The sequence below is a fragment of the Aplidium turbinatum genome, chromosome 16 (genome assembly GCF_918807975.1).
Source record: "Aplidium turbinatum chromosome 16, kaAplTurb1.1, whole genome shotgun sequence".
In the NCBI taxonomy this organism is placed as follows: domain Eukaryota; kingdom Metazoa; phylum Chordata; class Ascidiacea; order Aplousobranchia; family Polyclinidae; genus Aplidium; species Aplidium turbinatum.
The window spans coordinates 15,085,132-15,103,106 of record NC_137487.1 but is presented as its reverse complement, the minus strand read 5'-3'; the positions used below and the strand labels follow the sequence as shown (position 1 = coordinate 15,103,106).

Sequence of the window (17,975 nt, the reverse complement as noted above, 5' to 3'; positions counted from 1 at the left end):
GCTAAAAAAAAGATGAACAACAAGAGCAACATCAACGCAAATGACCAAATGAACAAGCACAAGTGAGCAGAGATGGTGCAAAGAGTTTTAACGCATTGTGCAAGATTAGATTTGGTGAAAAAAAACTTTTTAAGAGTAATCATTACAGATTAGCCTAATGCCGAAGAAGGCTTCTTTGAAGACGTAAAAAAAGTTTGGAAAAGCTGGAATGGACAATGACCTCAGCTCATGTCACCATTTATATTCTGATAGTTTTATCAAAAACAAATCCTCATCTTTCATGATGAGAAAATACCGATGCTTTGACAATTCAGTTTTGTGTTCATTTTAATCCATGTTGCAGATCATGTGCAGACAATAACAATAGACAGGCTCAAAAAACATTAATCAAACTCAATCAACGTTGAAAAACTAAAAGGCAGAAAATAAAATTATAATCAAACGTAAAAAACACAAGTCGTTCTACACTCAGACAACAAATTCGTCGTTTTACATTGTAAAGTCATGTAAAAATCATGAATTTCGATGTTTGGGCAACTATTGAAATTTATCTTTCGTCAAGGTCTGAAGACATCAAATTACCGTAAATAAACTAATTTTCCAGCTGGGCTACAATCTTCCCGCGGATGCCAGAGCTGGATGTTTCGTTCCTACTGGAGAGAGGAGTAAATTAAGAAAACCAAAAGTACACAGTACACACACGTCACAAGTTCTGCGAATCATCGCACTGAGCCGGAGAAGCGTTTGAGCGACTTGATAAACCAAAATGAAAACTGATAAATCAAGCGGAATTTGTTGAAAAACAAGGAGGAGACGTGACAACGCCAGCTGTTCTAAATCAAATCTTCATTTAAAAAAATTTCGTTGCACATGTTGTGAGGCATACAAGCGGCCGTCACCACCATCACCGCTACAACAGCAGCGAGCAAGTTCTTTAATTAGCGCAGTCAAGTTCGTGCACAAGTGGATTAGCGCGGGTGAGACACGTTGCACAAGTGGTATTCAAAGGCCGTCCACTTAGTAAAGGAATTTCATCACCTTTATTGCAGATCAATTTCAAAACAACTTTTAGTAAAAGTTAGGTTTTTATGAGCTATTATGATATGCCTTCCTTTTGTTCGTTAGGACATCAAAAAATAGCAACGTAGGTCAGTGCGGCAACATGTTACATTCAATGCTATACAGCAGGGCTACTCAACTAGCGGACCGCAGTCCAAATTCGGACCATCTGGGTGTTGATAATGGACCTCGGGCTTCAGGATAAATAACCTCATTGCAACGTTTCAGGTCCTCTTTAAATATATATTTTACAGAAAGAAATTTTGCTGCGATTATCTTAGGAGCTGGGGGGCTTCGCCCCTCAGACCCCAACACTTCACATCAAAAATCCAAATCGAGTTACATTTTACCTAAAGAAGATGGTTTGGTGCTGGTACTGATAGTTTAACTTACGTGGTTGCGAGTGAAATTACTTATTCACCGGACCACTAAAAATTTAATTGGTCAAGCTGGACTTTTGCTAACATTAGTTGAGTAAGCTTGCTTTACAGTATATATAGAAAATACATCGTTGTAAGCGTATCGCGGTTCAACAGAGTACATTATTTGATATGGCATAATAGGGGATCAAACCCAGGTCTATCGAGGCAAAAGCGGGCACTCCATCCATTAGGCCAGCGAGTACGGGAAAAAACAAAGCCTTTCACATTAGTGGAGTACAAATCAGGGTTGAGAAAAACCCGTTTTTTTTTGAAAAAGCCCAAAAAAAGGTAGATTCATGCTTATTTCACCTCAAAACTACATTTTACGAATGAAGTGCCTTTCACTCACAGTACATGCTTGCATAACTCAATAAAATAATGCACTAGGGCTGTTGTTGCTTGAATGTTGCATCATCCATTAATTTCAAGATCAAGTTGGATGTTGCATCATCCACTGATTTTTATACCAAGTTGATGCTACCGTGGTAGAAATCACATTATTGCATCATTTGCTTTAGATTTGAAGGCAAGGAGCATTTATGCCATCATGTTTAAATATTTTTCATCATTTAAATATATATTATATATAGTAATGGATGAGCAATTGAGCGATTGCGTGGCCATTTAGGCAAATGCTCTGAAACAGCCATGCGTTAGAATCCAGAATCTGTAATTGGTAAATAGCCTCCTAAATTGTATTTCACATCATATATACAGACTACAGTAGAGTAGTACTTTCACCAGTTTAACTATAAGGCCTTCTTGCATGAATGAGTTTTAATGTCCGCCCCGATAGCTCAATTGGTTAGCGCGTCACATTTGGAACGAAGAAGCTTCAAGATCAAGCAGCGCTGGTTCGACTCTCGGGGTGTGCGCTTCAGCAACGCACGTTAAGGACTGCTCTCCATTCAGCGGCATCTAATGGATGGAATAGTTCCCAGGCAACAAGACTTCAACAATCGGAAACTTCACTCTGTCAATCTCGGTGACCGGGCCTGCGTCAGTGATTCAAAGCCTCTACAAGTATGCAAAACTGCCAGGATTAAGCTCTGCATTGAAGCTTTCCCAGTCCGAGGATAAAAATTCAATCAATCAATCAATGTAGTATACATACACAAAGTGGCATTACTTGATTTTTGTGTACTGTACAATATCCACTGCGTTTTCAGTTTATTCTTGGAAATTTACTTCATAATCACATCCTTAAGTCCTAATTTAAAGTTTGTTTTAAGTGCCTTGTAGTGTTTTTGTTCATTTTTTTTAATTTTCTAATAAAAACTGGACAAACATGATGCTCTGGGTTTTTTTATGGGTTTTTTTGGGTTTTTTTAAGTGGGTTTTTTCAAAAAAACCCACCCGGGTTTTTTTGGGTCGGGTAAAATACCGACAACCCTGGTACAAATGGTGGAAATGTAAGAGGTTATATCATATCAGGGGTTAAGTCATATCAGTTAGTTTTAAATATTTTAGTCGTGAATATGAATTTTTTCTGGATTCTATATTTCCATTCTGCCTAGACTCCAACTAATCCAACGTTCTGAACTTCGGCTGTGCCTAATTGCTCAACACGCTTAAAAACTTAATGCAGTACTATTATTTATATTGGCGTTGCTTAGGCAATTAGTCACGTTGGATTTGAAAATAAGTACAAAGTTGGAACCACTGATTACAATCAGCAGTATGATTTTTGTCAAGAGGACATTAGGTACCAATATTGTGCAGTTTTGGACACATTTCAACTGAAATCAATTGTGTAATTTTCCAGGATGTCGATCGAAATTAACAACTGCCGCAGACAATGACCACTTGCAGCAAGGCGACACTGGGCAATTACGAGCCAGTGCTGCGTTTAGATCAACCAGCTACCTGGTTATTAAATGAGTGAAAACCTCAGAAGGAAATCGTAAGACAAGGCCCAGGGCTTTGCAAAATAAGCTGAAGAAACTTGTCGGCAAGGAAGAAGATTTGACAAGCTCCATGCACGTTGCCGAAGCTCGTGGTCTCATCAAAGGCGAAAGGTGTAGAAAATTGGCAGTGAGGTTTCAATAAATTGTTGGTTATATAAGGCCATTTTTAGGCAGTTGTTTTGCGGAAAAAAGCTTTGTCTTTATATACGAAGAGCTGTCAAACTACGACATTATTAGAGTCTGTGTAACTTGAACAGAAATATGAAGCATTTGATAACTGTAGTCGCCTTTGTGCTATTGCTCGCTGTCCACTACACAGCATCGTTGAAAATACCTGCAGTCTACATGGGACCAAGGTAAATAAATAGTTATTCCGATTCCGTTGATGCAACTATGCAAAACATTGAGAACACAGCCGTTAAGTTAACCTTTCTGCAGTGATTTAACGTCTGCATACGTTGAATCAATGTATAAGTGACATTTGCTAGCTGAAATAGTTTTGAATTGAAAAATTCACCAGACATAGCATCCCTTATCTGCAGCTGCTTTATGTATTATTAATTCGTTCGGGATGTCAAAGACACAAAACACACTGTGCTTGAGGCTTGGATTTGTGCGTTTGTATCTTGCCGCTTTTCTGCAGCAGCATGTCAATCAAAATATCAAGAAAAGAAGATGTTGGTCTTTTAAAAATTGTTTATGATTCCATGATTTGGTTTTGCATAAGTAGATGCGGATGCAAATCGTTTCTAAAATTGTGCGTCATTTGTCAGTTTGAAATTAAGTTGCTCTCAGACACAGCGCAGAGAGGGTTTATGAAGGACCTTGAGAAATTAAAACGGTCTGGTAAAGTAGTTTCTTAAAACCCTTCAAAATCATGCAATTTTGTAAGCGCAACTATGAACAGACGACTTGATCATTTTGCGTTGCTTTTTCACTTTTTTTCTTTGACGTAACTGATCTGCGTTAAAAACAGTATCATGTGTCAATAGGTCATTGCATTATTAATGCGTCAAAACAGCAACCAAATTAAGATGTTATCACTTACACCATCGAACTAATTGAAATCGCTACAAACAAAGCAGTTCAATCCTAAATATAAGACAAAACAATAAACAAACTGGAGGTTTTCAAGTACGTTCTCTGCGTCAAGAAAAAGATAAAATTAGTGCAGTCACTTCACTCTGGGTAAAATGATGAGTGTTCCCGACAGCAAAATCCGTCATTTTCCCATTGATTCAACGTTTGCAGACATTAAATCAATGTAAAAATTATTGATTTTGTTGTGCGAGGTGGTTATGCAAAGCATTTGGATCAGTTTTTATTGTTTACAAATAAGAATAAATTTTCATCTAACAACATTCACAGGGAAAGATCTGTGCGCAACTTTGAAAACGTCAAACGAAACCTGTCAATAAAAAAATTCGAAACAAAATTTTCTTTTTATGTGTTTTCTTGGATATTTTTTTCCGATAATGAAATAACTAAGAAAATCGTAGAAAAACATAACATGAGACCAAACACCTTGGATTGTAGGACGAGTACTTCATTATGAGATTCTCAAATGTTCAGTTTCGGTTGTGAGCGCATCACGAAACGAAATCACTTCAACGTCGAAGATAGAAAAATCTCGTTCGAAACAAAATTTTTGCTTTAATCTTTTACTCTCTCTGTATGACAATCCGTTCCTTTGGCAGACAAATTGAACGAGCCGACAACCACTACCGAACTACTCGTCAACGCCGGATCATGCCGCGGATGGCCTGGAGATCGAAGAAACGAGCTTACCTTAGCCGTCATTTGGTACCGCACTACTCGGGGAGACGCTTCAAATATCCCCGGCCTCGGTACAGTTGGCGCAACAGCATGTCGGCTGATCCTTATGAGCTTCCGTTGGCGCTAATTCAGCAAATAGTTCAATCGGGAAGCTACAAGACCATTCCCGCCCTGTTGACAGCGGCTTACAGGTGAGCCAATGGCAAAACCGCACTAGAATTGATTAACTTGGTCAAAGTACAAACATGTTGAAAAGTTTTCGAATCTTTTCGAAAATGGCAAAAGTCACTTGTAACTTTATAACCGTTACACTTCTGAAGCCATAAAATAAAAAAAATATATCCACAGAACCAAAAAGAGACGATTTCCGACACGTATAAGGCGTATGTCGTCTGCGGGGGTGGTCAAAAGAAGAAGAGTAAGCATGTGTGCTTGGAGCAGCATTACATCGCCTGAAGAAGCCACGTTGCTGAAGAGGCTACTCATTGAATATGAAAAGATAGATTCCTACACAGTCCGAGACATCACGAGATCATCGGTGAGTTAGTGTGTGGTCATTGGTCAAACGCATCAAGTGTAAAAACAAACAAAAACTCACGCTCCTTAGCGCGCCAACAACTGCTGATCCTGTTTTTTTTTCGCTGGGACTATTCGGTCATCTGTCCGAAGACTTGAAAAAATTCGGTCAAGTTTTATTGATTTCGGTCATTTTTCTGATGAAAATATTTCCTTTCAAGTAGCTGATACAAACCAAAATTTGCAGTTTCTGACTAGCTACAACATTAAGTTTCGCTGAGAAACGTTGTTTTTTTCGGACATTTTGACCGAATTGACTATATTTTTTCGGACATTTTGCTAAAAAATCGGTGAATGACCGATAAATGACTGAAAAAAAAACAGCCTCCAACCCTCAACGAGAGGAATGTAACCTCATGATGATGAAATTTGTTTATAGATGTTTTTGTTTATAGTTTTATCAGCAGCTGATCGACTTTAAATATAGATAGCCTTAAGATTGTGCTCAGTAAAATTTGAAAAACCTTCCATTTCAAATTGTATAAGCAATTTTGCATTAATTCTTCGGACTAGGGAATTTCCGATCGTTGAAAAACTCAAGAGCTAATTTGAAGAGCGGGTCCAAAATTATGGGTTGAGCTACCTGTTGCGACTGAAACGAACAACTGCTTTGGAATCTTTTCAGGGTTAGGGTTAGGGCACTTGATTGCAAGTGTCAAGGTAATACGTCCTGGGGTTATGAAGTACAAGTTGGCGTGAGTTTTTCAGCATCAATTCGGTAGCCTAATAGTGCAAGCGTCCGCCTCTGATGCGGTAGATATGGGTTCGACACTCAAACCGGTCATTTCATTTCTGCTTGGCACGCAGCAAAGGGATGAATTTAGGAGTAACTTTTTATATCTCGACTCTGGTTTCCATAGAACACGCAAACTTTTACAAAAACTCATATTTTTTTTAGTTAATTCATTTTTTTACTATGCTGACCCATAAACATAAAACCTCCTCTGATAAACCAAGAAACAAAATTGGATTTAACATTTTTACTGGATTTAACGTGATGTTGGATCAACGTTAAGATAAAACAAGTTATAAATAAAATAATTTCAGATTCGCCTTGGCAAATCATGCACCAGCGATGGATGCCTGAAGAGTCGTCATGAAATAAATATGGACGTCACTTTAGCGCCCACTGACGGATGCAATTGGAGAAGTCAATGTAACTGTCTGCCAGTGACACATGTAAGAAACCGTTCCTTAGTCAATATCGGTAGTTATTTACGATAAGCTTACTGCAAAGCCAAACGATACTAAGTTTAATCATATATTGAAGTTGCAACAACCAAACAAAGAGTGGTTTTTGCTAGACCACTCGCTCTTGATAAACGACTAGAAACGATATAATAACTGTGACACTTCTTTCTCAACAAGAACATCCAGTTATTTCTACTATTTGTTCCACGTATGAAAACGTTTACTTAATGTAAACAAGGACTGATTTTCTGGCAGGGAAGTTAACTTCAACGAAGTGGTTGTTTCTCAACTACTTGCCAAGGTTGCGATTAAAAAGCATTGTTTCGTGGCAGGTGTTGCCAGTTAGGATTAAGGTAAGGGTTAGGATTTTTTCTCTGCCCAGAACTTCAAAACTTTCCAAATCATAAGTTTTTGTCTTCAACGGCTTTAGAATTTTTTTCAAATTACGAAAGAATTCCTTATCTGGCAACACCAGTGCGGGAAAAATCGCTACGGACTAACTTCAACCATACCAACTGATTCGAACCGACAAGATAAAGTGTTTGTGATGTCATAGGCGGCTGAACAAATGAAGTTACCAAGTATGCTTGTTCACAGGCTCCTGGTACAAAATGCAGGGCAAAAGGAACAATCCTACTCGAGACTGAAGAGATTACGGATCTGGTGTTCGAATGTGAAGGTGTGTCTGTTTTGGTGAGTGACCTATTAAAGGCTTTGATCAATTTCAGTTTTCATAGGATTTGAGTTCGGGTATTGTATTGCAAAGAATAAAACATACAACTTTAGCTTAAATTCAAGAAATGCAAAATATACGAAGAAAAATCTTAAACCCTCTTGCCACTGTGTTTTCAGCATCCCACGCAATATACTACCAACGAAGAGAGAATTCAACAATTAACCCTCGAATGAACGACAGTCTCCAAGCAACGCATCCACCCATGAGAGCTCAAAACAACGACAAATTATCAAAACTGAAATTTGTTTTCAGAGGGATTTAGCTCCTGTTCGCAGTAGAATAGTACCACACGACGTTAAAGTTTGACCGCTGCAAGACTATGGGATAGAAATATCGTTTGTAGTTCTGGAGCTATGGACAGTCAGGCCTCAAATGACAATGCGTGAAGTTTTGTAAAGGGGCCACGGAGGTGTTTGGCTGGTCAGTTTTCATCAGTGTTGTTTTGTTGTAACAAACGTTTACGTTGTTTTTGCATTGCATTGCAGAGAATATACATTCCATGTTTTCTTTTTCGCGCATTTACACAGTTGCAATATGATTGTCAATAAACGTCTATCTTCATAATGCATGTGTTTTGTATTTTCGGTTTAGCAATTGAGAAAGCACATAATGATAGCAACGCTAGTAACCGCATATAACCGGATAAAACTTGAATAAAGATTTTCAACAATCAACATATCAAAAGGCGACCGCGACAACGTTATAAAGAGCAGTCTGTCATTCACAGCAATATCAGTGAGCAGACCAGATCTTCCCTGCACTGCAGACTTTTTTTGAAGAAAACTTAATGGCGCTAACTCACTTTTTTGGCGACAGACGAAGTAAAGCATAACCCAGGTAGAAAAAGTTGTTAGCCACACATGACTCAACGTCGCCAAGTATTGCCGTTAGCAACTAACACAATGAAAATGTCTTCTTCGGTGCTTTAAATCACTTTGCAAATCCAAAGAACATGCGAATGAATCTCATTGATTACGGCTTTCGAATGTGAAGTGATAACATAGGCTTCATACAAGACTATTTTAATCATGACGTCACAATGTTTCGTCTTTACACAAGATTTTGCTAAAAATAGGGATCTGACCACAAAGTCCAAAGAGTAAAATCAACGTAAAAAAATAAGATTTTATTAACTGGGTGGTCTAACTCGATCTGGTGAAATACTTATCCTGCAAACAAACACTGTTGCTAGCATTGTTAGCAAAACGTCCCTTAATATCAGTCATTGTACTGTAATACCTCGTAAAAGTCTAACACAAGTGCAAGTGGATATCATGATAATAGTTAAATGCGTGACAAAGCTGAGCTAGACAAGAATGATACACCGAAAGCTCAACAAACGGGCGCAACACCTTGAATTGAACCTTCATCGTGGTCGGTATTACATCCACACTGTCAATGCACCAAGTGCACTGCAGAAAGTGGTTAAATCTATGAAACTATAAAACCGAACCGAGCAACACACCAGACAAATTTTGCTGTCTGAGATGCGACACAATCAAGCAATAGCTCTAGTGAAGCTGCATCTATGAAGCAAATTCAAGGACTTACTCCACAAGTGAAGTTATGGACTCCCGAAAAGCGACCTTCGGTTTTCCAAGTTCCACGGATAGTCCGTATTCGTTTTTTATCCGTTGTCCGTACACGTCGAGTTGAAGCTCTCCCATCCCTGACACAATCATCTGCTCAAACCAATCAGCAAATTAGTCCTTTTTTACATTGAATCAACGACATTAAAATCAATAAAAGGAATAATTTTCTGGATAAGAATCTAGCCGCACCAGAAAACATCGTAAATTGAAAGCAATTTTGTTGAAATGTTGTCAGCTAACGAAAACGTTGAACCTATTGCAAGTCGTTTTTGAGGAAAAAGATAGTCTACTTTTCATTCAATCAACATCAACAGATGTTGATTGATTTTGCTGTCAAGGCAATGGAGTCACTATGCCAAGCTTTATAAACAGAGCAAAACACTTTCTTCAAATCTCATTTCTTGTCAGCGCAAGGTGGCAGCAGAGACGATCATAGTTACATATTATTAAGAACAGTGACAGGATTTAAACTTGATTTGTAGAGCTCTTCATTACTACGTGGCAAATCGCGTTTTGAAAGCGTATTTCCTCATTGCCAAGAACCGAAGTTGGCTGAGCGGATTATTTTAAACGCTTTACGGTTTTGTCGCATGCAGCACAGAATGATCGATATAAAGTTCAATTAAAACTGTTTTTCATCCAGTCTATAGTGCAAAGTCCGTTCGTGACAATCAAAGTTTCCTTGAAAACCAATCTGAGACCGCACAGATTACTTTCATAATGACACGAACTTAATGTGATATAATTGTTACTTTTTTAAAGAAAGTTTTGCCGTCGACTTAACCCTTTTTCTCCCAAGAACCATGCATTGGCATTAAAAAGAAAGCAGCTTGAGCAGTTGATAGTTGATACAGCCTTCTATTTAACATAATCGAAATACATGTTTCACCACTATTTCCTGTGAACTACCCTTCAAATCAAAATGCATCGATCCTGATGACCAACCTCTTTAGAGTCCTCATCCCATCGGACTCTGAAGGTCGGATCCTCCTTGGAAAATCGATTCAAAGCCTTACTCAACTTCCCGCCGTCGTCTCTGACCTGAGTTTTAAGTGAGAGGGAGATGACAGGATCAGGTACATAAATGGATTCCTGTAATACAGTTATTGGACTGAATTGAAAAAAATCACCATTATCGTTTTTTTTTTTACGTTAATAAGTTTGGGATCGTCGCCATGTCGTTTTTGACATTGATTCAACATCTACAGACATTGAATCAATGTCAAAAACGACTGATTTGATGTCTGGGCATGGTTGGGACGAACAAGTTCAGTTAAAAACTTGCAATGCTTGAATTGTAATCGTCCCCTGCGGTTGAGATAAACTCGAAACAACACCCCCGGTAACAAAACAAAAGCCTCAGGTGTATTTGTGCGGTGGACCTACCAAGTATAGAAAGTATGGTCTCAACTGGCAACGTTAGCAACTTTTTAATGATTCAAAACAATTTAAAAATGATTAAATGTAACATTCCATTTACTCAAATTCTATACATTCTCCTCATGCTATTTTTCAGAAATGTAAATTTCTGTAAATGAATGTAAATTTTTTCAGGAATCTAGTGCAGTTGGAGACTGAATAAGAGTTTTTAAGTAGCTGTTTTGAAAAAACGCTGACCAATCCATTAAACAAACCATGGTGAGATTAAGCTTGGGTTTGCTGACGAAAGAATCTCCGCTTGCACAATCGACACCGAACACGGCACAAATGTCCCCGGCATAAGCATGGCTCAAATCCTGGGGGAACAAAACCATATCAACAATCCAATCGTGGGAAAAATAACAACTTTGCAAGTTTTAAAGTTGTTCTGTTGAAGTTAACCTTATGCGGTTTTACAAGAATACTGCAGGTCTAGAAATAATCATTAACCTTCTTCCTCTCGTCGAGGGTTGGAGGCAATGAAGCGCCAAGTGTTTCTGTTGTGGGATTTTTCTATCACAGCTTTGTAATCAAGTCATGACCAAACTTTGATATCACTAGTCCGAATTCGTGGTGGTCTGCCCCTATTTCGTTTTCCATTCATTTTTCCTTCAAACAGTTGTCTTTGAATAGAATTACTGCGAAACATATGGCCAAAATATTTCAATTTTGTTGTTTTAATTGTTAATGTAATTTCCGTATTGGTTCGCATTCAGGATAAACTTTCACACTGTCAGTCCAATTTCTGAGAAATTACGAATTGTGCGACAAATCTCCAGATTAAGAGGCAGACTTCTTTGGTAGATGAGACTTAGGTGCTGAAGGAAAAACATGCGAAAAAATAACCATAAAAAAATTGCATGCTTGCTAGTAAGGTGGAAACCCAACTTTTCATTGCTCTCCACACTGCATGTACGGGACTACATTTAAACTTGCAAGACAAGGTAAAACAAAATACATCAGCTGTCAATTATCACATTCGTTAGCCGGAGTAAACATACCTCTAACTTATTGGAGTGCATTCGGACAAGCCTGGATGTTTTGGCGCGTCTCCCGGTCCTTGCGTTGTACAGGTTGTCGCCCCGCTCAATCCCTCCTTGGTACATACGAAGGTAGGTCAACTGACCAAACTTGCTTTGCTGGAAGAACAATTCAAAAGATTTATTTCCGGTTTGGATAATAAAATGCGCAATCAGTTTTTTCAACAAAAAGTTAAGACTTAAGCTGAAAAGACAAATAACAGACTTATAACTTGTTGTTGTCACAATGTCACATACAGCAAGATTACCGTTGCAGCTAAATAGGGAATCACTTAACAAGGACGAAATAGACGGTTAGTTTTTCAGCCTGAGATAAAAATCCACATCCTAGAAGTTAACTGGTAAGAAGTTACAAACACCATAACATTGTGGTCTTCGTCTAGTTGCAGCAAAAGCTCTGAGTTTAAAAGTACAAGAAAAAGCAAACCTCAATTTTGAAGGCCAGGGCGACACAGGGATTGGTCATCACACGTGTGGGGTCCATTAACACTTTCTCCTGCTTAGCCTCCCTGCGGAATAAGGATTAATTAAAAGGCAACCACGAGCAGCGCTGTGGAGTTGAAAGCATTACGGCGTCATATTCGGGAGCTAGGCAATTAAAAAATTGCAAAGCTGGACTGTGGCAATTTGGATTCACGGTGATAGATTGTTTTATTTGGATCGACAACGCACGAACTATACAAAATAATTGACACGGCGAGAAGAACACAATAAACGTAACCAGGTCAGAGACTTTAGAAAACCGGTCTGCTACACCCCGCGGCGGCGGGGAGCGGGGTGATTTTGGGGTTACGGTGCACCCGGGAGGGAGGTTCACCAGCAGCTGCTTAGGTCGCGGGGGGCCAGACTGGGAAGTCTAGGTACTTGTGGAAGGAGGGTGTGGATTGAAAATTCTATGCGATCCGTCCGCAACATTTAGAATGGCGGAGGGAGACAGACTTAGCTTTCCGCAACGCAAAAAGATCGATCCACGTCAGGCCGGGTGGCCCGTCGTGTGAGGTGGCTGTTACTGACCGCCGTTTGATAGCCAGGCAGCGCCCACGTCTCCATCACGTGACCGTAACACAGTTACGTTTGATTCCTATATCCAGTCTGCCCGTAGGCAGAGCGAATAACTTGGATATAAACCTTCTAAATATACCTTCTGAGCATTTTAAGTCAAAAACCAGCTTTCTAGCTTAACCGGCTCTCAAGTTATGTAATTTTTGCCGATTTTGAAAGGTCACATGACCTTCCGGGCCATTTAGCCACCTGGGCACAGGTGGCATAAGACCAAAATTACTTTGGAAGTTTTTTTTAGACCTAAACGCCACTTTTAACACATTTGGTTTTTGAATACAAAAACGTAAGTTTTCACTTCACCATAATAAATATGCAAAGGCAATAAAAAATAACCCTGACCCTTCGTCTTTAGACTTCGCATGTTTCTCTTCCGCAAGTAACGCAAAGTTGTCGACTTCTGAAGGGTTAGGGAGGTAATCGGTAATCGCGTCCAACAGGGGCTGGATGCCTTTGTTCCTCAGTGCAGTGCCCATGAGAATTGGGGTGAATTTTCTGGCTAGAACAGCCCGACGAATTGCAGCCTGATTGAAAAAAGTCACTAAAGAATATTAGAAGGACAATAACGATGTTTGGCAAACAGTGTCACTTAAAATATATAGGACATAGAAATGCATTTTATTAAAGTTCAAATTCAATGCAATGTGTAACTGTGTATGAGCGTAGCATCAGTAAAATAACATCATTCCCTGAGAGGGAAAAGAATTTCAGCTGACCTTCAATTGTTCCAACGTGGGTTGTTCGTCCATCAGAAACATTTCAGCCAATTGCTCATCAACGTTGCTAACGCATTCTGAAACAAATATTGCTAGCATAGCATGAAGGCACAAGCCGCAGAGTACATCATTAACTGCACAGTCTATCGCGTCTCAAACGAGTGTTTGGCGCGAACTGGATGACCAAAATAACACAATGGCTGCTCGATACCTTTCCTGACATCAAGCGCCAGTCAACGTCTCAAAGGTGATGGAATATAGAGTTTCTCGAGATCCTTAGGCCAACAAAGAATTATGAGTCAAACAAAGCAGCAAGTTCATGCAGGGGTGATTTGTTATCTAAACGACTCAAAGCCAGAACGTTACGGCGCGTTATGGTAGCAAAAATCGTGTGAGTAACCCAGTATGAATTTCTGGAGTAACCCTGTCCGAAAACCAATTTTTGCCAGCAGATGCAATCCTTTGTAAATGCCGATCTTGATAGCGACAAATTTTATAACATGATATTGACATTTTTCATTAATCTTTGACATTCCCAATGAGGAGTAGATTTTTAGTTTATGCTTGAGAATTTTACAATTGCAATCGTTGTTCCAATGAATTCATGGAGTGCTCTGCTTGGCTTTTAGTGCGTTGAACGACCATGCCACTGCACAACATGACCTATTGTCGCTGAAATTTGCATAGTCACTCGTAATGTAAGTTTTGTCATCGGAAATTCTAGAGAACGTCATTATTCCACCTGTCATTTTGCAAAAACCCGACACAATCAATAGAATTCCATGTCAACATGTCATGTTCGTGTCAAGATGTCATTTTCCGGTCAATATGTCACGTTCACATCACCAAAGTTCACATTTTATCCACATGACTTACCAATCAACTCTAGTCTCTTTTGTTCTGTGATTTCTTTAAGGTCGCTTGGGATCGGCTTTTCAACAACATTTTGACCGTGACTGCCTTCAAAATGCAAGGCTTTGCGTTCAATCACATCGACCACACCAACATTGTCATCTTCAAGCCCAATCGGAATTTGAACAAAAGCAGCGTTGTGTCGCAATTTTGACCTAAAAAAGAAATCACTTAACTTCTAATGCAGTGCGATACGGCCAGGAGAGAAGTCCTCCCCACTGAAGAGTTTTGTGTTATCAAGAGTGGAATTCAGACGACCCATTGCATGTTTAGACAATTATTATACAGTATTAATATAAGACCTTTTTCTAACCACCGTTGACTAATTTTGTGCATACTTTGCCTTGTCGTTTTTCAGCTATTCTCACAGAGTCTCCTACAAGTCAGCAGTTGTAAATTGCGCACATGGCAGTTGAGCAAGTGACAACTGAGCTCACAACATTTCAGCAAGTGGCTGCAGTTGACAAGTGATGAAACTGAGAAAGTAATAACTGAGCAAGCCGAAACTTGGCATGTCACAAGCCAGCAAATTCAGTTTAACAAGCAATGATCAAGCAGGTCCGAACTGAGCAAGTAAATATCATTTGCTGACTTGGCAGTAGCTGAAATGTACTTGCTGAGTTGAAGCACTTGCTGAGTTGAAGCACTTGCTGAGTTATCGCATGCCGAGTGATCTGACGACCATTCTCGCATAATGATCTGCTGGTGTATGAAGTATATTTAGTGAATAAAGCTGTCGCATGCAAAGCAAATGTCAGATACACAATTACAGGTAGCCCACTGGTTTAGAAGATTGCATCAAATTAAGGGTAAAAATAAATTGCTGTTGAAACTTCACATTCTATTTGTTTTGTACGATGTGGAGTGAGAATGCAAACTTTCCAAATGGAAAAAGTCAGAAATAGAGCAAAGTTTGAGCATCGCCATTTTAGATCTTCAATCACAATAGAATGAGGAATTAAATTGTTTCTTTAAAAGTTTAAAGTACAATAAAGATTGCACATTTTCACCACGAAAAAAGAAAAGGTGCTCCAAATTTGCTCGAACTAAAAAGCTCTCACTCTTTTAATGGCATAAAGATCAAACTAAAACTACAGTATAAGACACTGATTATAGTAAATTGAAATAGTGAACAACTATTCAAAGGCTTCTTTGTGTCTTTCAAGCAGTACTGTGGTTTTAATTTTACTAACAATTTACTGTTCCAGTTGCAAATGTGTCACCTGATCTGAGTTAAGCATCGGTGAGGATTTGCAGCTAATCGATCTATTTTGTTAATAAATATAATCCGAGGGACATTATAGCGATTTATCTGTCGATTAACGGTCAGAGTTTGACTCTGAACACCTCCATTGGCACAAATCACTAATACCTAGAAAGAAAAAATGAAACAGTAATTAATGATCATACGAAGCACTATAACTAGTAATAAGATTGCAAGGTGAATGTGTTGAGGTTAAAGCTATGAAAAGTTTCAACATCTTTGAAGCATTCAAAAGGAACTTGACATTTATATACATTTTGCACATTATTAAATTATACAAAAAACACACAGACACATAATTTCATGACATTTACTAACACTTTCAGTAATTATTTTCATTTTCTAAACATATTTTACATATGCTATAATAAAATTATATAATTACCAAATAACATTATATAATATATATACTGTATATAACATATTTCATTTCACAAGAACCTACAGCGCCATCTAAAACTCTCAAAGCACGTTCTACTTCTACAGTGAAGTCAACATGTCCCGGAGTGTCAATGATATTTATATCATGTCCTTTCCACTGGACATATGTCGCAGCTGATTGGATGGTGATGCCTCTTTCTCTTTCTAGATCCATAGAATCCATAGTGGCACCAACCTTGTCTTTGCCTTTTACCTAATACAAGTCAAAGAACAATCATATTTCACAATTGCATACCATGATATTGCTTGTGAGTTTCTTGTGAGTTTTCTTGTGAGTTTTTTCAATGAAATGGTAAACTTAAACTAAAACGTATAAAAATCAAACATCAACCAAGTTGGAGTAAGATACACTTTAGAAAACATCAATCAAAACACAAACTTAAAACCATTAAAATGGTTTACTTGGTAGCAATAGGCGATACAGTAGTAACTTAGGCCTATTAGTTATTACCAGAGCACAAAAACACTTTGAAGCCGGAATAAAGGTGAATATTGAATATAACATTTTGTTATGTAGGCTAAGTTGCAAACTGAAAATGTTAAAGTTAGTAGCATGTGTTAAACATATAACTTTCGGACAGAAATTATTACACAAAAAAGCCAAAAACATCTTCCTAAACCTCGTGCATTTCAGAAATTTTCCCAGTATAGAAAAGCAATCGCTCGGTTACTGTGGTTTTTCCTGAATCTATATGTGCTGCAATTCCAATATTTCGCATTGTTTGCAATAATTCAGCTTGCTCCTCTACACTTGTAGAATACCATGTTGTTCTGAACCTGGTTAGCTAAAACATAGTTTTCAAAATGTGTAAAGCTGCAGAAGATGTCATATGGTACAGGAAATGATCAGCTACCAATAAAATATAATAATAATAATAAATATTTGATGTTGTAAGCACCGAGGTGCTTTTTCATCATTCTGATATACATAACGCATTTGCTGTTAATTAGGTTAACAGCTAGTTTCATAACTAATAATTCTAACCATCAATAACATCTGATAACATATATAAACTTTTAGAAGACATATTAGTGGGAGCAGAAAATGAAAAAAATACGATCATATGTACATGAAAAATACATACACAATAGTACTGTCACTTAATAAATAACATCATAAGATGATTTCAAGGTAAATTTCAATGGATCACTGCTAGTGCTCCAGTGCTTGTCAAGCCTTGCCTTGAATGCATTCAACCTAAGTGCATTTATGACTGTTGGTGGTAAATTATTCCAAGCATTTACTACACGTACTGTGAAAAAGGTGCTTCTCAGCCTTGACATACTTTGTGGCTTATACAATTTTAAGTTATGGCCTCTTGTATCATAGGTATTTGTATTCATTTGAAACAATACAGTATAATTTACATCATAAAAACCATTTAAATATTTATACACTTGAATAATATCATGGCGAAGACGTCGGAATGCTAGAGTAGGCAAGTTTAATTTTTCTAATCTTTCAGAAAATGTAATATTACAAATTGCAGGCCCACACATATTTAGCAATATTGCAGAAGTATGGCAACAAATAAAAAACATTGAATATATATACATATATAATACCAAAACAAAAAATTTAACACTCATTCTTTGAGATTTAGACTTTCGAAAAATAAAACTAATTCTCACAACTCGAAAATAAATCTTTTTTATTGTAACAATGATACTTACTTCAAAACTTTTAGGTATTTTCTTTTGCAACACAAGCTGACAAAAATGTGATAATCTTGATTTTGTTGGCAGACTAAAACGACTTACCAAATGAAGACTCATCATAAAAAACCATACATACAATTAACTAGGGTAAGTTGAATATGCCTTGTCAAGGCAGATGCATTTCCAGACTACAAAGACGTATATTA

The 17,975-nt window shown here is 38.0% G+C and overlaps 2 protein-coding genes across 3 annotated transcripts in view; one reads left to right on the top strand and one right to left on the bottom strand.

The window, feature by feature from the left end:
- Window positions 1–17,975, bottom strand: part of LOC145785037 (elongation factor G, mitochondrial-like) — a 27,219-nt gene extending 9,244 nt beyond the window's left edge. Inside the window, exons 1-12 of the mRNA XM_082596740.1 lie at window positions 17,785–17,975; window positions 16,731–16,895; window positions 16,115–16,303; window positions 15,629–15,777; window positions 14,370–14,560; window positions 13,494–13,570; window positions 13,120–13,301; window positions 12,146–12,227; window positions 11,680–11,817; window positions 10,894–10,995; window positions 10,205–10,351; window positions 9,219–9,349 (exon numbers count right to left, since the gene is read on the bottom strand). Coding sequence (XP_082452866.1) covers window positions 9,219–9,349; window positions 10,205–10,351; window positions 10,894–10,995; window positions 11,680–11,817; window positions 12,146–12,227; window positions 13,120–13,301; window positions 13,494–13,570; window positions 14,370–14,560; window positions 15,629–15,777; window positions 16,115–16,303; window positions 16,731–16,895; window positions 17,785–17,889 — 1,658 coding nt within the window. The 5' untranslated portion in view covers window positions 17,890–17,975. The remainder of the gene's footprint in view (window positions 1–9,218; window positions 9,350–10,204; window positions 10,352–10,893; window positions 10,996–11,679; window positions 11,818–12,145; window positions 12,228–13,119; window positions 13,302–13,493; window positions 13,571–14,369; window positions 14,561–15,628; window positions 15,778–16,114; window positions 16,304–16,730; window positions 16,896–17,784) is intronic.
- Window positions 3,332–8,186, top strand: LOC145785039 (uncharacterized). Of its 2 annotated transcripts, none has more exons than XM_082596744.1 (6): window positions 3,332–3,499; window positions 5,086–5,355; window positions 5,513–5,702; window positions 6,788–6,919; window positions 7,529–7,624; window positions 7,784–8,186. In XM_082596744.1, the coding sequence occupies exons 1-6, from the start codon at window positions 3,459–3,461 to the stop codon at window positions 7,838–7,840; spliced, it is 786 nt and encodes a 261-aa protein (XP_082452870.1). In that variant the 5' UTR covers window positions 3,332–3,458; the 3' UTR covers window positions 7,841–8,186. The 2 variants fall into 2 exon arrangements, with proteins under 2 accessions (XP_082452870.1, XP_082452869.1); XM_082596743.1 differs by lacking the exon at window positions 3,332–3,499 and adding an exon at window positions 3,649–3,744.

Excerpts from the sequence above, each read along its gene's own strand:
- LOC145785039 (XM_082596743.1), top strand. The coding sequence starts at position 3,650 with ATGAAGCATTTGATAACTGTAGTCGCCTTTGTGCTATTGCTCGCTGTC. Across the intron at positions 5,356-5,512 it reads CTGTTGACAGCGGCTTACAG|AACCAAAAAGAGACGATTTC; the intron begins GTGAGCCAATGG and ends ATATATCCACAG. Across the intron at positions 6,920-7,528 it reads ACTGTCTGCCAGTGACACAT|GCTCCTGGTACAAAATGCAG; the intron begins GTAAGAAACCGT and ends GCTTGTTCACAG.